A 16,393-nucleotide genomic window follows, 5' to 3' on the forward strand; every position below is an offset into this window, starting at 1 on the left:
TGCATGTCATAAGGCATGAGACAGCAGTCTCGAGCACACCTGCAAGATGAACAGGAACGTCAGGAATGCTAGCCATTAACATACAATCCAGTGGGATGTAAATTCTCACAACAAAATCCAAAGCAGGACTCTTGGGAAAAATTGCAGAATTGTATCTGGCCTGGCGATTCAATTCAGATACAGTAACTTTATCAGAACTCACATCTGAATATGAGCGAATGGTGACAATTCCTGGCATGCAACCTTGTTATGTTGATCTGATTCCAGATGGTCTCATTGATATGCATTAGGACCAAGGTGCTGGGTGTATATGTGTCTATCTAGAAATGTGCTTATTGCTGCATGAGTGTTATCCCTCCTAGTGGCATTAAGTATCATGTTGTCACTAATAATACCCTCCACAACAGTTGTATAGTCTGTCATCAATGGCCCCTTAGTTCCTTTCTATTTAACAGGACTAACCTGATTATTTCCCCCTATAAAACAGGACTAACCTGATTGGTGGTGCTAGTTGGCCAGCAGTGATTACCTATTTTTTCCTAAAACATCTGAGAAATGATGGCCTAAACAGACCATGTCTTTGTATGGTCTGGGCACAACATTGGCTTTGTTTTTATTATCTCTCTTTAATGCTATTTTGCACTTCCATTTTTTTTTCCATTTCCCAGAAAAAGCGAGTATTGAAGCCATGACTGTGGGTAGAATCGTCCCTTGTAGAGGGCATTTAATTATTCAGAAATAGACCTAGGGTTCATTAAAATGACCCTGATCCATGAAGGGAAATTCTCAGAGCTTTGATTCTTAATAAAAAAGATCCATTGTGAATGTTGTTCATAAACAGGCAGGTAGTTATGTTATTGGAACTTTTATCCAGAAACCTGATTTTCAAAAAACTTCAAATTACAGGAAGTTCATCTCCCATTCAGCCTATTTTAAGCTAATGATTCTAATTGGTTTTTTTTTTTTAATTCCTTTCTCTCCGTAATAATAAAACAGTTCCTTGTATTTAAAGGTAAAGTATATACCCTTTTAACTTTAGTTTAATGAATAGGGACTGGACATATGTTTTGCCTATTGTTTTAACTAAGATATATCTATGGTTTTTTGTTATTTCTTGAGCTAAACAAGAATGTGAAGCCAGTTTCATTTTAGCACTTCCTGTCTCAACAACTTCACATCAGAAGAGCTGGTTTTAAAATGATTTACAAGTCCACTAAAGAGCACCTTATAATGAGTTGCTCAATAGCTGCTGCTTAGAGAGGGGAGGGGTTTGTTTGATCAAAGATAGATAGAGAGCTCTGAACAAATTCCTCTGTGGAATCTGCTGTAAGGTGCCATAGACCAGTGATCCTCAACTCGTTGCAACATGTTGCTCTCCAATGCCTTGGATGTTGCTCCCAGTGTCCTCAAAGTAGGCGATTAATTTTGAATTCCAGGCTTGGAAGTAAGTTTTAATTGCATAAAAACTAAGTATAGTGCCAAGTAGAGCCTCCTGTAGGCTGCCAGTTCAACAATTAGCCAATCACAGCCCTTTTTGGCACCGCAAAGCACTTTTTCATGCTTGTGCTACTCCCCAACTCTTTTTAAATTTGAATGTGGCTTGCGAGTAAAAGGTTGGGGATCCCTGCCATAGACAGTCGCTATTGAGTGGGCTGGTGGAGGATTGTTTGGGATCATGTGTACTTTAAATGTCAGAACCTAATCCCAGTCCAGGACAGTCTAGGTCATGTCAACAGTATGATACATGATTTTAATCAGGAAGTAATAATGTAAATGTTATTCCTACACACAGCCCAGACGGATTGGCAAAAAATTCTGCAGAAAGGAAATTTTAAAACTTATTAGTACTAAGTGTTTGAACATAACCAACTGCAAATATAAAGTTGTAAAAAGGAACAGCCTGGAGGCATTTCCCTGCAAATGTCAGTGTCACTAGAACAGCAGATTTTTTTTTTCAGCTCAGTTCAAGGAGCTAAAAGTCACACCATTACTTAAAAATATTGGCCTTGGGCAATGAGAAAAGCAGACTAGCTTGAAAAACCAGAAAAACCTGTACCTGTTATCCAGAGCCTCACGAAGAATTTGTTCATTTACTGAATACAAAGCCTAGTTCAACACTGTCACCAGCTCTTGTCTATGATGAGGGCAGCTAATTTTCAGGCATTGGAACATTTTTTTCAGAATCACTGTATCCAGAACACTTTGAACAATGAGACCTGAAGGATTTCCTATATGCCTCCTCCACCTGCCCCCTACGGAATACATACACCACTGTATTCACAGGGGAAGTGCAATTACATGGGTGCAAGGTTTGGGGCAGGGTGAAAACCGAACCAAAAATACATGGTGGTTTGCACTCGTTTTTTTTAATTTTATACCCTGTGTTGCATTATGTAAGTTACACCTTTTAATGGTTAAAATATACTCTCTCATATACTGTAGGAACATATTCTTTTTCAGTATTCTCATATTATTCAAACCAGGATTATGTGAAACAGAATACCTTTAAAATATACGTATATAAATGATATAAACAGCAGCACTCACATGTGGTTTATTTGTGCCACAATTTGTAAATTGTCACTGAACAGAGGGAGAAAAGATGGATACATTTATATAGTTGCAGGCATTCAGGGCATGCTAACATCTCAAAGTGAAGACAGGGAGCCCAGCACCAATGACAGCTTTTTCCAAATCAACCTAATACATGAAAAAGTCTGAAAATACTTTGCAAAGTCATCTGCCAACAAAAAGGGACATTGTATCCCCTACATTAAAAAGCTATGTCTGTTTACACATCTTGCAACAGGGAAACACACAAATTAACAATACCACATAAGTCTCAAAATAAGGCACAATATATTACATTATAAATGATTTTTATTAGTCCTGCGCACTAGGGACCTGAGAGGCAAATAAGAGCTGGGTTTTTGTAGAGTGGTCAAACTGTAGCAAGTGCAAAGCTATTCTTCAGGACAGACTGAGCAGTTGCAGATCATCATCATTAATTTACACAGCACCAGCAAGATATGCAGTGCTTTACATTCAGTCATGACCAAGAAGGGTCTTGCAATAATTTAACAAACAAGGTTTACAGAAGGAAACTGGGATCAGAGGGTCCTGCTCACAAGAGCTTACAAGCATAGGCATCTTAGTAATACATAGGGCGCATTCCCACTTTGTGGAAATCAATGGAAGAATATGCCAACTTACCAATAGGATTGTGATTCCCCTTCACACAGGCTTGCTGATAAGATAGCTTGTATCTATTTCCCACCCAGGCTCATTCAGAAATCTAAATGTCAGCACTCACCATTTGGCTGTTTTCTATTTAATTAGCAGCAAAACAACACCAATTCTTATATAGATATAAAATAATCTATATTTAATTTGTGAATACAATTCTAGAATGCAAAAGCCTTAATCTATATTAACATATACATATAAAATCATTTAAATACAAAAAGCTCATGTCTTCCTGTAGCAATGTCTTTACTGCTGCAAAATGACAAAAAAAAAACTATTTATATTCATATTTGGGAGGATATGCAATTATTTCTCAGTATTGTCTTTCTGGTGAATAATAGCTCATTAATATGTATTTATACAGGCTCCTGTTCTATCAGGTAGGTGGAAGTGCTCTTCAGACTCACAGTTCATAACAATGGATTTCCTGAAGTGGTAATTTATAGTCAGCAGAACAGAGCAAATTTATATTACTTATCTCACAAACAGGATTTTGATGGTATTAGGGGCTGAAATATTCACAAGAATCTGTTTTCAGTGAAGGGTTTTTTTTTTCTTTGTATACTGCCAACCTGCAATCGGTATTCATTCATTTCCTTGCAAATATATGTTTTATATTCATTAATATTGTGACTAAAAAGAGGGCCTTAGGTGAAAGCAGCTTAACTAATCCTACACTGGACTCTGCAGGTGCTCTACAGTATTTTTACCCCATTAATAAATGGTGATCCAGAATCTGAAGACGATGGTAATTCCAGGGTTCCCTTATTGCAGAGGATGGTAACAACTGGGTCGGACTGGCCCACCGGGATACCAGGAAAACTCCCGGTGGGCCAAGGTGTCAGTGGGCCCTCTTTCTTCTAAACATTTGGCTTATTTCATGGCCATTCCCTTTTTCTATGTAAACAAAGAGGCTAAATAGATGGAATAATAGGTTGTAGTATGTAAAGAAAAGAGAATAGGGGAATAGAGGTTGAGTAAGGAAAGGAAGAAAATAACCTGGTCTCAAGGTTTTTGGGTGGGCCCCTGGTCTAAGGGTTTTTGGTGGGCCTCTGGTGTCTCAGTCCGACACTGTGTAACAGTGGTGTAACTAACTATACTGCAGACCCCATGGGAAGGGAGCCTGGACTCAGAGGGCCTGGAGTGCTGGGTCCACTGTATGGTAGTTTGCCATCCCCAGCCACGTAATAAATTAAAACTTTCCCGGTTTGAGGGGGCCCGGCCCGATTATGGTACTCTACTTGTTGGTTACTTAACTAAACATAGATTAGCCAAAATGCCTTGTCAGATATTGGCCACATATTGTTTTTTTCAGAGGGGCCCACTGGGGATGTTGGGAGTATACTTACAGCTGTAGTGTAACCAGTGGGTAGAGAGCTAAAGCAAGAAATAAAGGAGTTGGGATAGCGTAAGCACCATACACAGCCAATGCTGAATTAGAATTGTCTTGGTAAGATGAATGGTACTTATGTGATCCAACATATTCACAGCAGTGCACATACACTTTACAAGACTGTTTGCCTCTAAACCACAGAGCAAAATGGTAAACTTGAGAGGCGTGTCTTTTTCTAACCTTATCTACTATGTACAAATACAGGTATGGCATGTGTTATCCGGAAACCCATTATCCAGAAAGCGCAGAATTACAGAAAGGCCATCTCCCATAGACTCCATTTTATCCAAATAATCCACATTTTTAAAAACGATTTCCCTTTTTTCTGTAGTAATAAAACTGTACCTTGTAATTACTCCAAACTATGATATAATTAATCATTATTGGAAGAAAACCCAACGTATTGGTTTTATTTTATCTTTACATGCTTTTCTAGTAGACTTAAGGTATGAAGATCCATATTACAGAAAGATCCGTTATCTGGAAAACCCCAGGTCCCGAGCATTCTGGATAACAGGTCCCAAACCTGTACTACAATTAGTCTAAACTACATTTATACAGCAAAAGGGTGAATTTAAGAGTTGTGTCTTTTCCCAACCTTAATTTATTCACCTATGTATTATATCATTCTAATTCTATAGCCAAATGAACTGGAAACATATGATTTTCTTCAGACACCTAAGAATGAATTATTATTATTATTATTATTATTATTACAAAATATTTTAAAGGAAATAAATATTACTGATAACTGATAAATGGAATTGTAAGAAGTTTCCCATTATGTGGGCAAGTGCTGATAAAGCACATCTCACAAGATGCTGGAGAATCTGTTGCTTCTCTTTGTATAGAGAACAATGCCTTGAGGTGGGCAGTGCCCCTTTATGTGTCTGGGAACTGCGGCAGAGCAAGCACAGCTGTCAAGTCCCAGTTCTTCCAGTGCTGCAATCGGTGCCGCCCCCACCTACTTCTCTCGCCGCTGCCGGGCGCTGGGGTGACGTCAGCGGAGTGCGCCGAATGTTTACGTGGAGATGGTAGAGAGCGACAGGCGCTGTAGTTAACGCTGCGCATTGCTCTGTGTGTGTCTGTACAGGATTCGGCATGGAGGAGGAGGACCAGGAGAGGAAGAGGAAGCTGGAGGCCGGCAAGGCTAAGGTAAGGGAATGTGGGGAGGCTTTGTGTCTGTGTGTGTGACTCCCCCTGACAGCTGTCACTGGGGAAGGGGCTTTCATTGTTTGTATATGTCTGACGTTGTGTGCATGTGTCCCACCACCCTGCTTGTCTGGGTGCCACCCTTTCATTCTAACATACACTGCTGTGTATATGTCACAGTCCCCAAGTGTCACTAAACCATCCTATCCCCTTACAGCATTCTGTCACCTTATAGCATTCTGTCCATGTGTCCCCAAGTGTCACTACAGCATCCTGTCCCCTTACAGCATTCTGTCACCTTATAGCATTCTGTCCATGTGTCCCCAAGTGTCACTACAGCATCCTGTCCCCTTACAGCATTCTGTCACCTTATAGCATTCTGTCACCTTGTAGTATTCTGTCCATGTGTCCCCAAGTGTCACTACAGCATCCGGTCACCTTACAGCATTCTGTCACCTTATAGCATTCTGTCACCTTATAGTATTCTGTCCATGTGTCCCCAAGTGTCACTACACCATCGAGTCACCTTACAGAATTCTGTCATCTTACAGAATTCTGAACCTTACAGAATTCTGTCATCTTACAGAATTCTGAACCTTACAGCATTCTGTCACCTTACAGCATTCTGCCCATGTGTCTCCAAGTGCCACTACAGCATCCTGTCACCTTACAGCATTCTGTCACCTTACAGCATTCTGTCACCTTACAGCATTCTGTTCATGTGTCACTGGGCCATGCCTTTAGCCACGTTGTGCAGATGTCACCCAACCCTCTAACTATGAGCCACTTTGTGCATATGGTAGAAAGTACAGCATTTCAAATCTTTACTTAGTGCAGTTTCTCTCAATGGCCATTTTCCATTGGCAAATCCATGAAATCCACAATGGAACAGCACTGCTTGTCTTGTGTAGAATAAAAATGCCTTTATTGCATAATTGCAGGTCAATACAGCAACATTTCAGGCCGTGTTTGGCCCTTTATCAAGCTAGTATGCCACTTTGTGCATAGATCACGCCGTTCCACGGGGCTGTGTGTCATTTTGTTAAGTTGTGCCAGTCACTGAGTACCATTGTGTGGTGCTTGTAACACTTCTACTCTGCTACTTTGTGCCTTTAAATCCTTGTGTCTCTGTGTGCTTCTGGTGTTCCTGGAGCAAGTTTGTCTATTAAAGGGGTTGTTCACCTTTAAAGTAACTTTTAGTATGATGTAAAGAGTGATATTCTAAGACAATTTGCATTTGGTTTTAATTTTTTATTATTTGTGGTTTTTGAGTTATTTAGCTTTTTATTTGGCAGCTCTCCAGTTTGCAGTTTCAGCAATTCAGTTTCTAGGGTCCAAATTACCCTAGAAACCATGCATTTATCTGAATAAGAGACTGGAATATAAATAGCAGAGGCCTGAATGGAAAGATGTGTAAAAAAAAATAAAGTAGCAATAACAATATATTTGTAGCCTTACAGAGCATTTGTTTTTTTAGATGGGGCCAGTGACCCCCATTTGAAAGCTGGAAAGAGTTAGAAGAAGAAGGCAAATAATTCAAAAACTATATAAAAGAAAATATGAAAGCCAATTGAAAAGTTGTTTAGAATTATCCATTCTGTAACATACTAAAAGTTAACTTAAATGCAATGCATGTTTCACCGTGTTCTATGATGTGTGTGTGTGTGTGTCCTGCAGAAAATTATAGAAATTTGTTGGACTGCTTATAGTTAATATAATTCCAACAACAACTATACAAAATTGCTTGTATTTGGAATGTTTATTGTGCTTAAATAACATTTTCCATGGCTGTCAATTTCATGTGTGTGTGTGTGTCTGTGTTTGTGTGTAATTGTGTGTGTTTTCCTGTTGCAGAGGCATTCTTAAAAACCACCCCATGTTTATACCAAAAACTGTACCAAATAGCATGTTTTTTTTGAATATTTGTGGTGCTTAAATCATTTTTTTCCATTGGAGTCAGGTTTCATGTGTACCTTTGGTTAATGACGTTTGTGCATAAAGAATATAAGCAAGAGTGTATGTACTTGTATGATGCTTAAACATCAACAGATATTTATACCCACAACAGTAAAAAATTACATGTATTTAGAATGTTCGTTGTGAATAAAGCACATTTTTGTTTGTAACAAATGTGGTGCATATGCCATTGGTTAGTGCAGGAGTGTGTTTCCATACACAGTGTATGTAGTGTAATGTAGTGTGTCTAGTGTTGTAGTATACTCTATAGCTGTTCCTATTTGATAAAATGACATATATGTGTGTTTTGGGTAGCAATGTGAATCATAAATAGCCCTGCCCTCTTTTATATTAATGTTGGCTGGTGAACACATGAATCTGTGAACAGGTGTAAGCATATCTCCATGGTACTTTTATGGCTTTTTGTGAGACAGCTGCAGCACATGGCCGGCTGGTTAGATTTCAGCAGGGTTAATGTGTAACACTTCTTGTAAATGGTTAGTGCTCTTATTTAGTGTATTTAGGAGGATGCTTAATACTTTGTTTTTGTTGATAGTTGATGTCTGTTTTCTTGCTGACCTGTCATTATTCATTTAGATGATTTTGTTAGATTTTCTGACATGTAACAGAACTTTCTGCAGTTTTTAGGATTTACAGGATGTCAAAAAATGGTAACTTTATTCGTAATACACTACAAGGTTACACAGCTCTGTACAATCTTACTTTATACAAAAGTACACACAGGGAGGACAAGTATTATTAGAAATACAATATATAAGTATAGATACACAAAGATCAGGGGTCCCCAACCTTTTTAACCCACAAGCCTCATTCAAATGTAATAGAAATGGAGAGCAACATAAGCATGCAAAAACTTCCTGGGGTGCAAAATAAAGGCTGTGATTGGCTATTGGGAGCCCCTATGTGGATTGGGAGCCCACGGGAGGCTCTGTTTGTCAGTACTCCTGTTTTTTATGCAACCAAAACTTGCCCCAAGCCTGAAATTCAAAAATAACCACCTGCTTTGTGCTTACTCGGAGCAACATTCATTGGGCTGGTTGGGGATCACTGCAAAAAGATTAAAGGGATTCTGTCACAATTTTTATGATGTTGTTTTATATTTCTAAATTACCCTGTTTACACTGCCATGTAAAATTTAATTCCTAACCTAATAAGTGTATTTTTTAGTTGTTTGTGTGTAGACAACCATTTTTGTTGTTGTTGATGTGTAGACAGCCATCTGAAGTTTATCAGAGCACAAATCACATGACTTGGGGCACCTGGGAAACTGACAATATGTCTAGCCCCATGTCAGATTTCAAAATTAAATATTAAACAATCAGTTTGTTCTTATTAAAAATGGATTTCAGTGGAGACGTCTGCTGGAGCAGCACTATTAACTGATGTATTTTGAAAAAAAAAAAAAAACATGTTTTCCCATGACAGTATCCCTTTAAGTGTATTGTGGTAGGAGACACAATAGGAAAGAGGTCAATTGCCGCCCTGTTCTATTATAATAAATATAGCCACCACTCCCTCTCGCCACAGGGAATCTTTTGATTCAGATTGCACATGCGCAGGTTGTCAGAAGAAGGAGTGGCAGGGTTGCTGATATTTACTTAAATATATATTCCAGTTTGTTAAGATTCTTTAATGTGCCATTTAATATGATATAAACTATCTGCTGCTTAAGTAATCATTTTGGGGGTGTACCTTTCCTTAAAGTAAAGAGGTTTGGCAGTCACAGAGTTAGCTCGTTTAGTACCCTAGGATGAATACCATCAGTTCCCAGACCTTTGTTTATCTTTACATGTTCTAGTCTCTTTTAAATATCCTGAACCACGCATTATTTGTTGTATTGCTAGAATTGGGACTATCAAGAAGGAAACCTCATTTGTGTAGACAGATGAAAAATAACAGTTCATAATCTCTGCTTTTTCTCTGTTCTCATGGACAAACTGACCCCCCTCTGATATCAAGGGTCCCACCCCATCCTGCTTTATTTTTTTACTATTTGCATATTTAAAAAATTATTTTTGATTCACTCCTCACTGCAATATCTTTTTCTATCTCAATCTTAGCTTGTCCGATTTATTGGCCTCCTAAACCTGAGAATCTTTTTAGCTGTCCTGGCTAACTTTAAAGGGGAAGGAAACCTAGTCGGCGCAAACCCCCCCCCCCACCCATTGTTGCCCACCCTCCCTCCTCCCCCCTGGCCTACCTGTCCCGCTGGGCAAATGCCCCTAACTTGTTACTTACCCTTCTGCGCAGGTCCAGTCCAGGGAGTTCACAGACGACTTCTTCTTCCACGCGATCTTCTTCTTGCTGTGAACCGCGTTTTGGCGCATGCACAGTAGGATCATTTCGCCGGTACGGATCTACTGCGCATGCGCCATAAGTCACGCCTACGCGCAGTAGATCGTACTGGCGAAATGCTCCTATTGCGCATGCGCCGTTCAAAGCAGGAAGAAGATCGCGTGGAAGAAGATGTCGTCTGTGAACTCCCTGGACTGGACCTGCGCAGAAGGGTAAGTAACAAGTTAGGGGCATTTGCCCAGCGGGACGGGTAGGCCAGGGGGGAGGAGGGAGGGTGGGCAATAAATGGGAGGGGGGGGTGGGGGGTAGGCGCCGACTAGGTTTCCTTCCCTTTTAAAGCCTTAAAAGCATGTATTTTCTTACCAACTACAACACCAACACTTCTGTCAAACCACAAAGGTTTTGCTTTGTGGCAATGTTCCTTGCTTACAAGGGGAATATATTGACATGTATATTTATTTAGCAGCATTTTAAAGACACCCCACTTTTCTTCTGTGTTTACCCCTGCAAACAGCCTTTTCCAGTTAATATGTTGCAGAGATGCCGTTATACTGTCAAAGCATGTCTAAAGTTTAGTGTTATAGTTACTCCCTTATACAGTTGTTTCTGCAACATCATCTCAAAGGAGACCATGTTATGATGACTATTCAATTTCCAGTTTTTCCTGTTTAGCAAATTTCCTACGGGGGGGGTAGTGCCTGTTCTATCTTCAAACCTCTGTGAAACATGTGGGAGCTATATAAACAAGGATAATGGTCTTCCAATCTGCTAGACTGTATGCAGAGGGGTGTGCTATGTCCTAGTTGAATGTAATTTCTCTTTTTCCAGTGCCATTATCTTATCAGTGGTATAACATTAAACTGTTGATAATACTTTCTAATTAATTAAAAGTGTGACTAGTGAAAACCAATCTATTACACTCTGTATGATGTATGCACCCTGCTGTTTAATGCAGTGTAACTGCTAAGTAAATTATTAGAACGGAGAAAGAAGAATAACTTATTATAGGTATATCAGGGTAGACCAAGGGAAATATATTACAGGTAAGGTATCTGTTACCTGGAATCCAGTTATCCAGAAAGCTCTGTAACCTGAAACCTGTTATCCAGAAAGCTCCAAATTACAGACTGGCCATCTCCCATAGACAAATACAAGATTCCTCTGCACTCAACCCATTATCAATATATTTAAGACAGAGACATTTTGTGCATACTGCTACTGAAAAATGCCTTACCCTTTAAACAAAACAGGGATTGTTTGTCCATATATTGCAATATATTTAAGCTGGCCAACTACGTCAAAGTCATCCCATATCTGGCCAGTCCTATGCTCAATTTTCATCTGATTCATTAAGAATTCTATGGTTTAATTATACATTTTATAAAAGGGACGAATACGTTTTACCTGCAACTTACTAGCTGCTTTCAAAGTAAAACTCCCAAACTTGGCTGCCCTTTTATTAGACACCAGTGGGATCACCTGACTATAGTTGGAGAGGGTGGGAGCTACAACATGGAGCTGGTCACTGCTCTTGTAGAACTATAACAAACAAGGGAAAGTTGTGCTCACCACTAGTTTTTAAAATCATTAGGCGGGGGTGCAATGAGGGTGGTGACCACAAAATACATATAGACAAATACAAGATTCCTCTGCACTCAACCCATTATCAATATATTTAAGACAGAGACATTTTGTGCATACTGCTACTGAAAAATGCCTTACCCTTTAAACAAAACAGGGATTGTTTGTCCATATATTGCAATATATTTAAGCTGGCCAACTACGTCAAAGTCATCCCATATTACATCAGAACTCACCGTTTATAAGGATATTCAAGATATTCATGGCTTTTGTGTATTATATGTATGTGTATATATATATATATAAAATGTTCAAAGTAGACCAGCACACCAAATCTTCAATCAAAAAAGCTTTATTTCAACATCACTCACATGGTCCACTTTGAACATTGTATACTCTGACTGACCAAGCACCCATCTTTGGCTAATAAGGAAGGAGTGCAGGTACTTTGTGAACTTATATATATATATATATATATATATATATATATATATACTGTTTATTTCTTTTAACTCAGAGTATGGGGTACATACTGAGCAAAACATCTGCTTACATGTCTAATGAAACCACCAAAATTTGCCTATAGACACAAATCGTTTCTCTCCCCATACACTCTTGGTAAAGTCTTTAGGCAGCCCCAGATAAACTGCATTTAAAGAAAAAGAATACATTTGCATTTAGTCAATTGGATAGGTGAGTCTACACACAACTGGGAAGTTTTTGTGTCTGCCCCCACATTTGGTGAAATGAATGATTGCCGGCTTTTATTCTCCAAGAATGTATGCCATAGGACCGACTGCACAATAGCAGCTGTCTGATTTATTTTTCCATGTCTAGAAATCTTCAAGGACATGTCTGATACCTACACTTAATTTTGAATCAAAAGGGATTGAAAATGTTATAGCTTTTTGACTTCCTGAGTCTGATTAATGGATAATTTTTGGGGGCGATTTATTATGGTTTTCCCATTTTCAATTATTTAGTGACAAATATCTGTATCATTTATTTTTCTCTACTGTATATAACCTTGGCTCATTAGACAGCACTATTTCATTGTCTTAGCAATGGGGACCTGGCAGTGTAAAAGTTAATCAGATCAGATTTACATATACGTGACTAGCTGTGTACTTCATCCTCTTGTTGAGTTTGTGATCTGGAAAACAGAGGCAAGAAATATCTATATCTCAAGAGATTAATCACAGGCCGATGGTTTTTTTTCCCTGTTACAGAAGCTTCATCTCTAGAGAGAGAGAAATTCTCCCGGATATGTCAAGTGTGTTATTTACTCACTTGCAGTATAACAGCAGCATTTATACAGTCACACATAAATGACATGTATCACCAATAATTGCTTCTGAATTATTGCATATTTATAAAGTGGCAGATTTGTATGTTCTGTAACATTGTAGAATGGCCAGAAATGCTGACGACTTTAGTTTGTTGGAAAGTGATTTGTGTTTACGGAAACAGAGCCAGACACTTTCCAAAGGCTTTTTGCAGCCATAGATTCTGGGACTAACATTTCCTTCACAACTGTAAATCCCAGAATAATACATGGAGAATGTATTTGCATAAAGCAAGTGGTAAGAGGGCCATTCTATGTCATCCATTAAAGGGGTTGTTCACCTTCAAACACTTTTGTTTCAGATTGTTCACCAGAAATAAAGACTTTTTCCAATTACTTTCTATATGTGACCATTTTAATAATATTGAAGTGTAAAGTTTCATTGTTTACCTTCTAATGGAGCTCTGGGGATGGGGATTTCGCTAATTCTGTAACTGTTATAAATTGATACATTTAGTTGATACATTTCTTATCTATAGACCTGTTGAGCATAATCCTGACTTTCATTAAAGACAACTGTTAGAATTGATACAATAGTTGCCAATATTACTGAGAAATGTATCAACTTATTGTATCAACTAAATGTAGCAAACTGTAAGGGCAAGGGCAGACGTGGCGTTTTTACGTTGCGTTTTTAAAAAAGAAACGCCGGGCGTAAATACGCCACTGAAACCACACGTGACGTCAACAGGTGTTTTTCATGCGTTTTTCAGCACGGAGGTTTCTTTTCCCAGCATGCACTTCTCATTGTTCTCATTGAGAATTATGACGCCATATTTAAAATACGCTGCGTATTTACGCAAAGTGTGGTTTCAAACATGCAGATCCCATAGAGTCTGAATTGATTTGGTAGTTTCTTGACGTATTGGTTTTTCTTCTGAAAAACGCCAATACTGGCGTCCTGTGGCGGATTTCAGCTTGCAAGTGCCCTGTGTGAATTGCCATGGTGTATTTTCCAATAGTTTCAGTGGTAGTGCAGTTTATGCGTATTTACGCCTGGCAGAGCTTTTTTAAAAAACGCAGTGTAAAAACGCCACGTCTGGCTTTGCCCTAACCGTTCAGATGCTCCTTGATTACAGAACGCATTTTAGGATATCTTCAGGGGAAATTTCTCTCCTGCATGCAATCTCATAAGGCAGAGGAATGCAAGTCACACCTCTGTCCTGGGTCCTTCCTCCTCAAAATTCAAATTCGAATCAAAATTTGAATCGAGTTTGGATAATTCACAATTCGAATTTGAGAATTTTGACCATAAAAAAAAAAATTAAAAATTCTAATTTTCAATTTGCCCCCTAATAAATCTGTCCCTTAATGTTCTACCCTGCCATACCTCCAAACATACCAATATCCATAATACATGTATAATACACAAAAGCCATGAATATCTTGTAAATTATATTCTTATAAACGGTGAGTTCTGATGTCATCAGTTATAAATGGTGAGTTCTGATGTCATTTCTGTCACATGACTCACTTAAACTTGTGTATTATAATAAATAAAGTACCCCCAGTTGTAAAATATGAGGATATTATAAGTTACCTCGGAGTTCCATGACCTGTATAAAAACACTCTGCCTTCGGCCGCGTGCTTTTATATGGTCATGGAACTCCTCTGTAACTTATAATATCCTTATATTTTACAAGAGGGGGTACTTTATTCACTATATATATATATATCAATCAGGATTATAAGGCCACCATTACACATAACCACACAAAGCTTCTTTTCTTATGATTTTGTTGGTAAGTTTATTGGCAATCTTATTCTTATATATCTTAATATTAAGGTAAACTTCCCCTTAACTGTTCATTTTGGTGCATAATTTTATTTCATTATGATCAGAGAAGCCTTATAGAGCTACAAGAATCATAAATCATGGAAAAATTATTTTCTTACAGAAAAAAAAAAGGCTGCAGTTTATGCATATATTTTCCTCTGCCGTAGCAATGTGTCTAATTAGGGCATCATTTTGTTTCCTGTTTATTCTCTCTTGGAAAGAAAGGTAGTCTTTAAAATATTTTTCTGTTCCTTGTGTATTCGCAGTGCAGATGGTTCACAGGGAACACAATGCCATTTATTGTCCTATTTCCATATTTTTTTCTGCTTGCATATAAATAGCTATTGTTCCTGCATCTTTTCATTAAGGAAAGGGTAGGCAGTAAGGATGGATACCTAAGCTTTTTAATAGAACCCACTGTGTATACTTTTTATGGTAAGGGAAACAATTAATATATAGAAGATTTATTATTTAATTTAATACAATTTTCCATTACAGTCAATACAGCATTGAAGGTGCAGATTATTGTGAGCCCACGTCTCTCCTCTGCACATTTTTGGCTCTTATACATATGAGTAAGAGGTACTTAACTGTTTGCTTTGGCTGTAGAACAGGTAGATGGTGAGCTTGTGTTGTACAGCCCAGCAAGCAATATATAGCAGCTGCCATATATTCTTTAATAATAAGAAGTATACAGAGAGACACGCATGCTATGGGAATGTACAGCCAAGTAGGGATCAAGTGCTTCCAAGTAGGGATCATTTTCTCTTGAAGTAGCTTGGAGCTAGTTCAGCAATTCTGACGAGGACCTTTTGTATGCATAATATTTACTTAGAGGCACAATTATCAAGGGTCGAATTAATGTGAATTTTTTTAAACTCCCATAATTTCGAATTTAAATGATCCGAAAACTCAAATCGAATTTGATTCAAATTATAAAAACTTAATTCAAATTCGAAGGCTACAGACATCACCAATTGATCCCTGGACCTCTCCCATTGACTTATACAGTAAATCGGCTGGTTTTAGGTGGCGAATAGTCAAATTCGAGTTCCTAAAGGACCGGAGTATGATGAATCTTGAAATTTAAATTAAAAGTCGAATCGAGTTTGGATAATTCACAATTTGAATTTGAGAGTTTTGAACAAAATAAATCCATACCATACCATACCATAATTCTCTAATAACCATGTAACTATTTAATAATCCCAATAGGATTTTCTATCCACCAATATAGAATTATTTGCATAAATAGACTGTATTGGAGACAATACTTCTTGATATCAGGTTTCTGTATAAGAGCTAGCCTGTACAACTTCTTTATATTAATATAATCCTTTCTCCTGTCTATTTGCAGCTTGCTCAGTTCAGACAGCGTAAAGGGCAAGCTGATGGGCAGCATGCAGCAAAGAAGTCCAAAAAGAAGAAATCTTCAACTGGTTCCAAAGCACAGCAAACGGCTGAAGATACACGGGAAACAAGCACTTCACACAGTCATCATGGTCTCTCCCAGAGCACTGAAGGAGCTGCTGCTACAGAAGAGTTTTCCATCATGAGAACTTTGCTCCATGGGGAAAATATAAAACATGACAAGACTTACACCGTAGAAGTAAGTGTTTCCAGAAA

At 38.3% G+C, this 16,393-nt stretch overlaps 1 protein-coding gene across 11 annotated transcripts in view; it reads left to right on the forward strand.

Annotated features, from left to right (window-relative positions):
- The first annotated feature begins 5,582 nt into the window (after window positions 1–5,582).
- Window positions 5,583–16,393, forward strand: part of akap9.S (A-kinase anchoring protein 9 S homeolog) — a 109,681-nt gene continuing 98,870 nt past the window's right edge. For 10 of the 11 annotated variants that reach the window (XM_018269157.2, XM_018269160.2, XM_018269163.2 and 7 more), the window contains exons 1-2: window positions 5,583–5,794; window positions 16,125–16,376. In XM_018269157.2, the coding sequence (XP_018124646.1) occupies window positions 5,741–5,794; window positions 16,125–16,376 (306 nt within the window). In that variant the 5' untranslated portion in view covers window positions 5,583–5,740. The remainder of the gene's footprint in view (window positions 5,795–16,124; window positions 16,377–16,393) is intronic. The other variant, XM_018269168.2, reaches the window with a different exon arrangement.

The sequence above is a fragment of the Xenopus laevis genome, chromosome 6S (genome assembly GCF_017654675.1).
Source record: "Xenopus laevis strain J_2021 chromosome 6S, Xenopus_laevis_v10.1, whole genome shotgun sequence".
Classification (NCBI taxonomy): domain Eukaryota; kingdom Metazoa; phylum Chordata; class Amphibia; order Anura; family Pipidae; genus Xenopus; species Xenopus laevis.